Source organism: Gekko japonicus, unplaced genomic scaffold (assembly GCF_001447785.1).
Source record: "Gekko japonicus isolate JY-2015 unplaced genomic scaffold, Gekko_japonicus_V1.1 scaffold2313, whole genome shotgun sequence".
NCBI lineage: Eukaryota > Metazoa > Chordata > Lepidosauria > Squamata > Gekkonidae > Gekko > Gekko japonicus.
The window spans coordinates 84,397-97,041 of NW_015169854.1; the positions used below are offsets into that span (position 1 = coordinate 84,397).

The following is a 12,645-nucleotide window of genomic DNA, read 5'->3' on the forward strand; positions in this document are numbered from 1 at the left end:
CAAGAGCCTTGCCCAGTATTTAGCCTGCAAAACCAGACACAAAGAACTTTGCACACCCTCAGATTATTCCTGCTCCCTATGACCCACAACCTTGCCCCGTAGCAGTGAACGCTCTTACCTGTGCATTCGCTGGCCCGCTGGTGGCATTTTTATTGTTTCCAGAAGCAGCAGCGTTGGCCTTGCTAATGCTGGCCAGCGCTTGGCGGGCTTTCTCCCATTCGGGGTTCTCATGCATTGGGCCTTCCATCCCGTTCTCCCTGGCGTTCCCATTACCCAGGCTGTACTGGGTAGCCCTGTAGGGTAGAAGAGTAGATATCTAACTCCAGATTCAGTTATTACCACAAGCTCTTTTATTACTTTCATCATTAATATAACGCTGAATTTGTATACGACTTTCCAATCTGCCCTCATGGACAACCCATAAGCACATCACTATTTGTCTTGTGATACAGGAATGACCACTCAAGGCCATCCAATGAGTCAGTCTGAGCAAGCAGGATTTGAACCCAGGCCCACATTCAGCACTATACTTCTGTTATCTGAGACACTGAATCATCACTTCAGTTCTCTCTGCGTGCACAACAAGGACATACGCATCCTACCCTGAAAGCTCCCGTTTCAGCTAAAGCTTCCAAGACCATGCAAATGATCCAGCTTGAGAAACCCCGGCATGCCACTGCAGACCAAGGGAGTTAGCTTCCTATGGAATGTTCCCTCCACATTTTAAGTTTCCCCCAGCCTCATAAACACCAGCAATTAGGCAACGGCTAGCCAAGCCTCTTGTAACATTACAGCTCCTGAATAAACAGGAAGGCCCTGACAGCAGAGGGCAGGAGGAGCCAGACCATTCAATCACTCCTAAGGATAATAGAAGGCCAGTGTGACATCATAGACAGTCAACTGAGTCAGAACAGGCAAAGAGATCAGATGCCCAGGACAGGATCAAGTCTAAATAATTGTGTTTAGAGTTATCCATCCAGAAGTGCCCTGAAATTTCCCTTCTGATGCTCCTGTGCTCCCCTGCTCTTAGATTTCAGCTACTTTACTCTCTGCCTCAGAAATAATCAGTCTAATTTTTTCCATTTGCATGACAGCTCTTCCACAATTCCCACCATGCAATTAAGACTATAAAACCTACCAGACCCACAAATTTTACTAGCCCTTTCCTAGCCCATCATATATCTGTCACATGTGGCCTAAGCTGGGGATGGGGGCAGACAGAGAGAAAAGAACCACCCAGTGACTGTAGCATGTCCCTGTTTGGTCACTCGGAGGCAATTCTTACCCACCACATAACCAAATAAAGAGCTATTCTGAACACAACTTTGGGGTCTAAACATGGTCCTTTGTTCAGAAAAATGCTTTGTATCTTCCTGTGATATCTGATACCTCCAAGCTATTCTCAGCCTTCACCTCTTTAGCTCAATCTCTCCACCCACTCTTCCCTCAGTAGCCTCTTGCAATGGTTCCTCATAAGAATCTGCCCACAAGGAGGTAAAAGAACTTTTGTCACCAAGCCTTGTGCAAACGTTACTTATGACTGATGAAAATTCCTTCCTTCCTTATGTATTTTGCAGATGTGATAATTTAAGCTGACTGTGCAAACGTTCCCTTATGACTGATGAAACTTCCTTACGTATTTTGCAGATGTGATAATTTAAGCTGATACAACATTTGCTCAAACAAGAGAGGATGAGGGGAGGAAAAGAGAAGAATGGATATTACACATTGGTAAGCACTATTCACCTGACCTCATCTTCTTGAAAACTTGGTGGGCAACCAGCTAAACTGTACAAGATCAGCAAGCTGGTAAAAACAAGCATTATAATGACACTAGAGAAAACACTGATCTCAAGAAGAATGCTTAGCTTTGGGTAAGATCACACCTTAACTCCACTACTCTTTTTAAAATGGTGTACTTTACCACTAGTCCTATCTTTATTACATTTGTATTTGCTCAGTGATTGAAATTTAGCTACTTTTGAAACGTGTGTGAGAGACACCTCTCTAACACAGAACATCAACTCGTACACAAACCCAGACAGGAGCTAATACCAGCATGTTTGCATTACCTGTAATATATAAGAACCTGAATAATTTTCCAGGTCTCTCATTCCGTGGGACTAAGTATGTCTTGATCAGACTCAACCTTCACTCAAAACACTACTATATTTACAAGAGACTCTATAATACAGGATTCTCCACCCTACATAAAGTCCTTCATCTCATATTACAACAACAAAGTCCAAACAAACTGCTCACCAGGACATTTACCAACATTCCTCCTTTAGCCAACCTTCTAACTAGACAGCCACTTGCAAGAGAATTTCAAACCAATTAATTTCTGTGCTAGAAACCCAAGACTTTTTCATAGACAGACTCAGAGAGCAAGTATGTTGTTCCACAAATTCCTACCCTTTCAAAGTAAGAGAGGCAGTGAGTGTCCAATCAATGCTGTGTGCTATAACCAAGGAGATTTCAGTTCAAATAAATTCAGCCAAATACTCAAGTGATTAGAGAAGAGATTAGGATTAAAATGTTTTGGCTAGTTTTCCAGACTTAAATTGTAAAGTCAATTTTGTAGCAATGCTTGTGGGACTCTTGAACAAACACTCTCAAAATCCAGTCATGCAGGATTTCGCAACACAGGATAAACAAGGCCCAAAGTCTCCTTTGTAAAAAAAGGGGAAAAAAGAACCCTATCTGTTGCAACTGAACAGTTCCAGGCTTTTATTTACCAGCTGCAGGCTTGATCTCTTAATCTCCAAGGTCACAAACAGTTTCTGCCCTGAGAGTTGTGCATACAATTCTATCTACGTAACTAATTTTTGAAAATGGTTTAGTTAGTCCCCCCCCCCTTTCAGTACCCAGATCTTTCTGTCACTCCCCCTTCCAACTGTGATTCTCTCGCCTGTCGTGATTAGTTAAAAACTCAAATTGCCACCTGGCTTTAGAGTGTCACCCCACTCCTCCCACTGGGCAACATCTATCAAAACATCAACCCACACAACCCCATATAATTAAGACAGCTGCAATCACCATTCCGAGGCACGCTGGTCCCCTATGTTGGTAGCCATCGAGCTGTGGATTTCCAAACGGGCGACACCAATGCCCCGGAGAGCCTCTTGGGGGGGGGGGGGAGGGCCCTCCCTCGGCACAACTTGGGTTTTCCTTTACTCTTCCGCCGGCAGAGCTCAAACAAAGGAAGTTAACTGGGCAAGACGCGCGTCACACTCTCTGCAGGAAGGCAGTGCCCACTTGTAGGAATGCCCCTTTGCCCGAAATGCAATTCGAGGGCCTCGGGGGCCCAGATTCCTCAGCGGGACCGGGCAGCGCTGGCCAGGAGCGGATCCCTCTTCTTGACGCCTTCCAAGAGGAGGAACCACAAGAGCAGCAGCTACGCGCTCTTGCCCTCCCCTCCCCTCCCGCTTCCCAGGACCTTTTAGCCTTTGCAGCCCGCTTTTTTTGGGTCTGCTACAGCCAGAGCCTTTTACTACAATCCCCTTGTGGAGACACTGAGCGCCCTCACCCCTGACACATGAGCCTCCTAGGCAGCCCTTTGCGCAGAGGCGGGGGCCCACCCCCACCCACCCCCACTCCTAGACACCCCCCTGCCTTCCCCTCTCACAGCTCCCGCCCGGGAGAAAACACTTGGCTACTCCTCTCCCCCCCTCCGCCTAACAAAGCAGCGACTCTCTCGGCCTCAGCTTCGCGACGGCGGCGACGACACAAAACGGCCGGCCCGTTTTTGGCGCCGCGGTCGGAAACGGGCCGCGAGATCCGCCCGCTCCCCGAGGACGCCTCTCGCTCCCCAAGATGGCGCCTGCCGACTCTCTTGCCCGCTCCGTCTGTCTGCCTCTCAGCCCGCCGCCTTCCTTCCGGTGGCCGAGGAGGGAGGGGGAGGGGAACGGACCGCGCAGACGCGCGCCGTGACGGCACAAAGCGGAAACGGCCTGAGACAGACCGCGAGTCCCACCCACCGGCACCAGCCGTCAATCAGTCAGTCAAACCGAAGCGCGCCACCGCGCCGCCTTGGCTCTCGGAGGTCTCCGGGGTTGAAGCTCGCCTCTGCCACCGCTGTCTGTCTCCGCCTCAGCCCACCCCCGCCCAGTGCATCCCGTTATGAGGGGGGGGGGGGGAAGGAACTGGCCTTCCTTACGGGGCTGCTGTAAGGACTGTCGCCGTGATTATGTGGACGGCATTGATTACCGAGCACTATACATGAATAAAGGCCTGCGGTGGCTCGAGTGGTTAAGACGCTGAACTGCAGGCTGTGGGAGGTCGGTAGTTCAGCAGTTTGAGACCCGGGTGTGCCGCATGACGGAGTGAGCTCCCGTCTCTAGTTCCAGCGCCTGCCAACCTAGCAGTTCGAAAGCAAGAAATTGCAAGTAGATAAATAGGGACCACTTTGGTGGGAAGGTAACAGCGTTCCGTGCGCCTTGGTGTTTAGTCACGCCGGCCACATGACCACGGAAACGTCTTTGGACAGCGCTGGCTCTTCGGCTTGGAAACGGAGATGAGCGCCGCAACCCTAGAGTCGGCTTCCACTGGCTTTCAAGCAAGGGAAACCTTTACCTTATACTTGAATAATACTGATCTATTAAGTATTGGAACAAATCTGAGTCCTCTAGCACCTTTATGACCAACAATGTTGACAAATGTGTGCTTTGCATGTGAAAGCTTACCCTTTGATTAAACCTTTGTTGGCCTTAAAGATGCCACTTTGTTCTGCTGCTTCAGACCAACGCAACTACCCTCCTGAATATTAAGTATTGATTATATCATAATTCTATTATTTATTCTCAATAAGATGTCACTCTGCCATTGAAACCAAAACTAGTGTTGCAGGTAGGGCTGCCAGTCTCCAGTTGGAGCCAGGACGTCTCCCAGAATGACAACTGGTTCCCAGAACAAAGTTTGAGTCCTGTGGCACCTTTAAGACCAACAAAGTTTTAGTCACCGTATAAGCTTTCTTGTGCAAGCACACTTTGTCAGTTTCCCTGGAGAAAATGGCTGCTTTGGAGGCTGGAGTCTCTGGCATTATACCCTGCTGTGGTATTCCCCCCTTCCCAAGCCCCTCCTCACTAGGCTTCACTCCCCAAATCTCCAGGGATTTCCCAACCCATAGCTGGCAACCCTAGTTGCAGAACATAAGGATCATCCCTGCTGGATCAGACTAGTGGTCCATCTAGTCCAGCATCCTGTCTCACACCAATGGCCAACCAGTTTCTCTGGACGGCCGACGACAGGGCATAGAAACCTTCCCCTGATGTTGCCCCCTGGCTCTGGGATACAGAGGTTTACTGCCTCTGAATGTGGAGGTTCCCCTTAGTCACCATGGCTAGTAGCCATGAATCTATTTGATCCCCTTTTAAAGCTGTTTATACCTGTGGCCATCAATACATTCTCTAGCAGCGAGTTTCACATTTTAATCACTTGCTGTGTAAAGACATATTTCCTTTTATCCTCCCTGAATCTACTGCTAGAGCTGCTGGAAGGCTGAACTGTAAATCAGAAAATCCCTTGGCTCAGTTTTCTAGCAACAATACAATACCAGCTCTGGTTTAATTCATAGTATGATACACAACACAAATAATACTGTTATTGTTATGCATTCCAATCTCACCTTTACCATGAATTTACTAAACGGCCTTTGGCAAGCCACTCTTTTGTGGCCTCAGCTTCCCCTTCAACGTGGGGAGGATAATACTGGCCTGCCTTGAAGGGCCGTTGTAAAGATTAAGACAAGGTAATGCATGGAACTTTGACAGCTTGAAAATGCTGTTTAAATGTGATTAATGAGTCTTGTAGTTAAGAGGAAAGAGGCAGTGGTAAATATAGTCCACAGGGAAGAGCTGCCAGGTAATAGCACCAGATGCAAAGATTCAGTTTGATTGTAGAAGAGCTTGGAGACCAACAAAATATTCGGGGTGTGAGCTTTTTAAAATAAAAGTTGCCCTTTGTCAGATATGAATCTAGCTGTTCTGCTTTAGACCACTCGGCAACTTTATGAAAGAAGGTGGCGGTTGAGCAGCAATTAGCATACAACATAGTGAAGATGTTTATCAGATGCAAGGACCAAACAAGAATAACAAGCTTAGTTTATATGGTCACCATTTGTTTGGATTTGATTCCGGGGGTGGGGGTGGGTGGGGACATAGTGAAGCAAAAATATACATCAGAATTGGAGACTGATGTGTAAATGTACCCTTCTGAATTGTGGAATGCTGAGAGCAATTAACTGAGACCCTGTTACGCTCCATACTATTCATTGCATTACATTACAACCACTATTCCAGTCCACTATTCCAAATAAGAAATACACTACAATCAAGAGGATGTATAGCCCTTCTTGTTGAGAATACAGATGCAAGCTTAAATCTTGAATAAAACTTCGTTGGTCTTAGAGGTGCCACTGGACTCGGATTTTGTTCTGTTGCTTAAGACCAACATGGCTACCCACCTGAATCTATGCAAAACTGAATTGTTCCAGAGGGCTCTTCTGCGCAGGCATTAGGATAGCACTGAACAACATTATCCACAAAATTACATGGATAAATTATTAGGGACTGTGGTCTATACTACTGGGTATAGTTGGCTGTAAGTCGGATCCTGCTATCTAATTTTGCATCATTTAATGTGTCATGCTCTGCTTCAGTTCCGGTTTTTAGATTTCTGGTTGGTTCTACAACCCTAATCGTATTGCATTGTTTATTGAATGTCCCATCCTGTTGATTGTCTTGACCAGGGGTCGTTTTGCAGAAAAAGAGCTAGGGGAACTCATTAGCATAACTCATTAGCATATGCCACCCCCCCTGACATAATAAGGCCCGGCGGTGGACCTGCAAGGCCGGCGGGAGTGCGAGGAAGCCCCGCCAAGGCCCTCCCTGGCCCCGGGCAGGCAGGGGTGGGGAGAGGCAGGGAGGAAGCACCCTCCCTCTTCTCCTGCCTCCTCCTGGCTGAATGAGGGCCGGAAGCGGGGCGGTCGGAAGCAGGGGGTGGGGCTTCGTCATGTGCCCCGCCCCCCGCACCTCACCCGGGGGAACTGCGATCCCCCACGATCCTCCCCGAATCGACCTCTGGTCTTGACTCACTTCGTGGAATCCACCTTGAGTCCCAATGAGAAAGGCAGATGCCACCAAATGCGGAACTCAGCCAATCAAATAGAAGAAGGCAGGCGGCACCAGACAAATAGTTTAGTTTAGAACAGGTTACTCAGAGTCCTGTGCAGGTCTATGCAGTGAGGCTTACTCCCAGACAAATGTCCTTAGGATTGTCCTGGGAATCACTAGTCCTTGTTGCTGATTCGTATGTATGTCGATGTTATGGTTACTGTATATTTTAATTATTTATCACTCCCTAGGTGCTCATCAAGCTGAGATGGCAAGATATAAATACGTTTCATTTTAATAATTGATAAAATAATAAATATATTGATTATATTGTATATATTGATAACAATGGCATAAAGTATATTGATAACTATGTATATATTGATAACTATGGCATAAAGTATTAACAGTAGTTTCTAAAAGTAATAATACAAATAAAAGGTTTATATAATTCATCTCCATTTCTAAAATTGAACCAGTTTTCCACTCTAACTTGCAATGCAAAATATTACAGGGCGGAAATTATCATAGAGAGACAATGGAAATAGAGCCACTCCTCTCTATACCTAAGACAACTGCAGTCAATGGCCAATTTTCATTCTTACCGGAAATCTAGGCTGTGCGTGACAGTTTTTTTAAAAAAATCTCTATGTATTTTAAATGGACTTATTTAAGATGCCAAATAGGTAAAGGTAAAGGTTCCCTTGCTCGAAAGCCAGTCGAATTCGACTCTAGGGTTGCGGTGCTCATCTCCGTTTCCAAGCCGAAGAGCCAGCGCTGTCCGAAGACATTTCCGTGGTCATGTGGCCGGCATGACTAAACACCAAGGTGCACGGAACGCTGTTACCTTCCCACCAAAGCGGTACCTATTTATCTACTTGAAATTTCTTGCTTTCGAACTGCTGGGTTGGCAGGAGCTGGAACTAGAGACGGGAGCTCACTCCATCATGCGGCACCCGGGTCTCGAACTGCTGAACTACTGACCTTCCACAGCCTGCAGCTCAGCGTCTTAACCACTTGAGCCACCGCAGCTCCAAGATGCCAAATAGACCCTCCCTTTTTGACTGGCAGAATGGAATGATAAACAGAGGGCTTACAGCTGATGATGCATGAACACCGCTCATTGGTAAAGGTTTGAAAGGAGGCCTAGGAGGGCATGACAGAGAGAAAAAGCAGAGTGCACTTCATGACAAAATGAAGAGCACATTTTTTACAGGGGCATGGGAAGACCGAACTAAAAAAACAGACCATAAGAAGTGCATTTCAGGGCATATACATTTGGAGAATGTTAATATCCAGCAGTTAACCACCAATATCAAGGAAAGCGTTGAACTTGCCAGCATATATCTCTTCTGCCCTGAGTCCTCTTGTCTGTGTGAGTGGCAGAAATTCATCTGGTATATCCCGCATTCTGCCCTGGGACATGGGAAGTACTCTTGGGCAGACTGTCTTTCCCTCAACAATGAATAAATGCAACTAGTCTGCGCATACATACGGCTGGCCTGCCGCACAGTAATTGCAATACTAAAACAAAAGTTATGGGTCGTCCTTCAGGTCTGTGAGAAATAAATTGTTCCCAAACTACCAAGAATTGGGTTTTTTTTTAATTAGGACCTCCCCTGTCTGGTTTTCAGCTGAACATCCAACCTCGTCACTGTCACTGCCTTGTGACAACATAGTAGCTATTAAACTGCTGCTGTTGTTCTTCAGAGAACAAGTCATTATGGTTTAATGTCGCCTCAGATCTGTCAGCTGGGAAGCAACCGGAAGTTTCAAGTGCAATCCTGGGCGAGTATAGCCCCACTGAATAAAGTGAGACTTGCTCCTGAATAGACCGACCTTGGACTGCTCCCTTCGGCAGCCCAGGCTATAGATTTGCTCCCCCCCCCCTTCTGCAGGGGATTAGGGGAAGGAAGGCAGCATGGTATAGGGAAGCTTAGCAGTAGGGGGTCATTTCCTGCGGGAGCGCACAGGAGCGGAGGTCCGGCAGTAAAGAGCCCAGGGGGCGGGCACATGCAACAAGCCCCACCCCCTGCTCCCAGCAGCCCTCAGTCAGAGCAAGAAGCTAATGAGTTATGCCAATGAGCTCCTGCACCTCTTTTTCAACGAAATGACCCCTGTGTTTATCCAATTCCCTCCTGAAGCCGTCCACGCTTGTGCAGTGAATTCCATGTGTTAATCACTCTCTGGGTGAAGAAGGACTGGTCCTCAGCAGCACAGGAATTGTCCAGCACCGCCTTCAGGGCCTCTGACTCTGATGCATCAGGACATACCTGGAGATCCAGGGGTGGAACCAGGGGAGTGTCAGGGGTGTGTGGCATATATGCAAATAGGTTATGCTAATGAGTTATGCTAATGAGCTCCTGCACCTCTTTTTCTACAAAATGACCCCTGCTTAGCAGGGTCGGTACTCGGAAGGGAGGCCACCAAGAAAGAGTCTGCAGAGGACGGCTATGGCAAACCACCTCTACTTCTCGCTTGCCTTCAGAGTCCTTTGCTGGGGTCACCATCAGTCGGCTATGACTCCACGGCACTTGAAGCATGCCCAGGGGAATAGAATGCTTAGGGTCAGTTGGGCCTCACGGGCATGGCAGTTGCCCTCCAGAAAATGCCAGAAGTGTGTGTGTGTGTATGTTACAGAATCAGCCTTGCTCTCAAGACAAGGACCCCCAATTGATTCGAAGGAAATTGGAACTGTTAAAAAATCATTTGCAACTCTAAATGGGAGCGGTTGATAGCAGGCAGCACTCCTGCAAAGGGGAAGGGGCTGAAACAGGGGAGCCATCTTTGCACATGAAGCAGAGAATTCAATAACTGGGATTTGCGTTAACATCCTCCTCTGCTGGAAAGAGGATCCATTATCACAGCAGGTGCCACGGTGAGAGGGAACTGTTGGGTCTTTTGGCTGCTTTGCTAAATTTAGTTGCGTTGAATCACTGGCAGGGAGCGGGAGAGAGAAGAGCAGGTGATGCGGCGAGCTCAGAACAGGCATCGCTGCCTCCCAAAAGATTTCTAAACGTTTTTACATGCGGCTGCCTTACCTTGTCCAATGTTGAGATATGAGCTGGGCCGCGACGGTGGGTGGGGGAACGACAACAGGAGGGCTGACTCGTGTGTCAGCCGCAAATAAACCCCCACATTAAGGTGTGAATAATTGAATGGTTTTGTCTTACCTCTGCATGTCAAAACCTACATTTCAAAAGCCTCCCTTGCAAGTTTTTGAGTTCACATTCCTGCATTGCCGTTAATGGTAAGTTTGCATTCTTTCCCATTTGCATGCTACGATTTTAATTCCAGGCTCCTCCCTGTCCCTTTGAATTTCAACATGCAAATTTTCAAAAGCCCACTGAAATTTCAGACTGCAGACGTTGGCTTCCAAAACATAACAAGCATGGACGCTGGAGGCTTGGCTTGTCTGCAGTTTTCTTTTGTCTTACAGCCCCTGGAAGATTCCTCAGTGACCCACCCCACCCGCGGCCCCGCCCTGCCCCAAACTCAGCCACACAAAATCCAAAAGAATGTAAAATAAAGTTTCCCTTTTATTTTAAACTGGGCAAATTCCAAACGCTTGTTAGTGTTGGGGGGGGGCTCTAACTAGGAACAAAGAGGCTGGTGGGGAGCAGGGGTGGCTCTGGGCCCCGACTGGACTCCCCTCTTCCTTCTCTTCTGGTCTCCGTGGGGCTTCCGGCAGCCATCCTCCGATCCTTCGGGTCTACCCAAGCTGAGAGCCTGGAGCAGGGCAGTTTCCTGCTTCGGGGGGGGGGAGACGACGACGACACCGTTCTTTTGTAGCTTGCCACCTGCTGACTCCCCCCACCTTCCGCTCTCTTTCCATTCATCCTTCCTTTCACTCGTTTGCTCTGTCCCTCCATTCATTCATGTTTTTGCACACGCACGCACGTTTGTGTATGGTGTTTCTGTTCTTTTGTTGTGTGTTTTGACTCGCTAAACCTCTCACCTGCTCTTTTCCGAAAGGGGTTGCTGTTTGCTGCAAAACAGAATCCTGTGACACTTGAAAGACTACCTCGTTTCTCCGTTGCATAAGGTCCGGTGGGCCAGAGTCTGTTTTGCTGTTCGCAGGCAGCGGTTTTCTCGATTGTTCGTTTGTTCATTCGTTCATCATTCGTCCCTCTCGCCTCACTGAGCTGCTCTCCTCTGTCCTAGTTCCCAATCGTGCCTCTTCTTTGATTTCATTCCTTTTCTCTGGTCCCCCTTTCTTTTTCTCTTTTTTTCCCACTCCTCATTCTTGCCTCTGTCCATGTCCCTTATATGTGACGACGGTGATGACTTTCCCGGCTCCTTTCCCCTTGCTCTCTTCCAGAGGCCCGGCAAGTTAAGTGAGTGAAGAAGAGACGCTGGTCAAAGGGCAGGGGGACGTGGTGATCGAGTGTGCTTCAGTTGCACTCTGATAAGAAATTGGGGGTGGGGGGGATCTGCTCTGTGTTAGTCAGATGGTGTGGATGTGGGTAGAGGGTCTCCTGGGGTGCATCTAGGGCTGGTATCCAGTCCGGTAGGGGGGTTCCACTTCTTCACTAGCACCGACGTAAGACGCTCGCATGCTGGGGGAATACTGCAGGGCAACGGAGAAGAGAAGTTGAGAGGTGAGCATCCAAATGACAGTATTACCATAGGAATTGGGAGACAAGAATCAATTTCGTCAGAGCCCTTCCACTGGCTGCGGCACGTGGCCTAATGGGTAGGGATAAAAACGGAGGCGGGTGCAGTGGGGTTGCCAACTCCAGTGTGGGAAACCCCTATAAATTTGGGGTGGAGCCTGAGGAGAGCAGCGTTTGGAGAGGGGAGAGACCTCGGTGGGACAGAATGCCCACAGAGACCACGCTCCAAAGCAGCCATTTTCTCCCAAGGAACTGATCGCTGTTGTAATTCTGGGAGATCTCCAGGCCCCACCTGAAGGCTGGCAACTATCAGATGCAGCCTGTGCATGTCCCTCCACCCTGCGAGGCCTGCCGTGGACATTCTGAACAGCTGCTCCCAGCCTCCTGTGGTTGCCCAGCTTGTTAAGCATCACTTAAAGCTGCCCCGCCATTTCTCTTTATAGGCTACGTGCTCATTAAACGTGAGATTTAATAGTTGTTCACTTCCATCTTCTGATTCTAACCACCCAGCCTTCTTTGCAACTGACAAGAAGAGCAACTCTGAAGGTGCAAGATTTCTTTCAACAAGGACTGCACCATGCCCCCCCCTTCAAGTTTATGTCCTTCTATTCTGCACAAGCCACAGAGGATGAAATTCCAGCTGGACCAGTTAAATTCAGGCTCCCCGCATTCCCTTTCTAACTGCATAGGTACAGGGATTTTCTCAAAATTACTCCCCCTCCCTTTGCAAATGCAACTTCTGGGATTGCTTAATCACAGAGGAGAACAACCCAGGGAATGAGGGACATTTTAACCTTTTTACCCCTGCCATTACCCCATCCCTCCCCCAGCTTGGCTAAAAGCAGTTCCGAGAGAGATAACTTTTTCCAACAAGAAAATAGCAGGCAAAGAAAGGGTTAAAATGTCCTTTCCCTCTT

General features: G+C 48.1%; 2 protein-coding genes across 2 annotated transcripts in view; both read right to left on the minus strand.

Moving 5' to 3' along the window:
- LENG8 (leukocyte receptor cluster (LRC) member 8) overlaps positions 1-3,530 on the minus strand; it is a 21,191-nt gene extending 17,661 nt beyond the window's left edge. The window contains exons 1-2 of the mRNA XM_015417373.1: positions 3,040-3,530; positions 119-293 (exon numbers count right to left, since the gene is read on the minus strand). Coding sequence (XP_015272859.1) covers positions 119-293; positions 3,040-3,077 — 213 coding nt within the window. The 5' untranslated portion in view covers positions 3,078-3,530. The remainder of the gene's footprint in view (positions 1-118; positions 294-3,039) is intronic.
- A 7,886-nt stretch (positions 3,531-11,416) lies between these two features.
- The window catches only part of TTYH1 (tweety family member 1), a 76,276-nt gene continuing 75,047 nt past the window's right edge, over positions 11,417-12,645 (minus strand). The window contains exon 15 of the mRNA XM_015417367.1: positions 11,417-11,682. Coding sequence (XP_015272853.1) covers positions 11,602-11,682 — 81 coding nt within the window. The 3' untranslated portion in view covers positions 11,417-11,601. The remainder of the gene's footprint in view (positions 11,683-12,645) is intronic.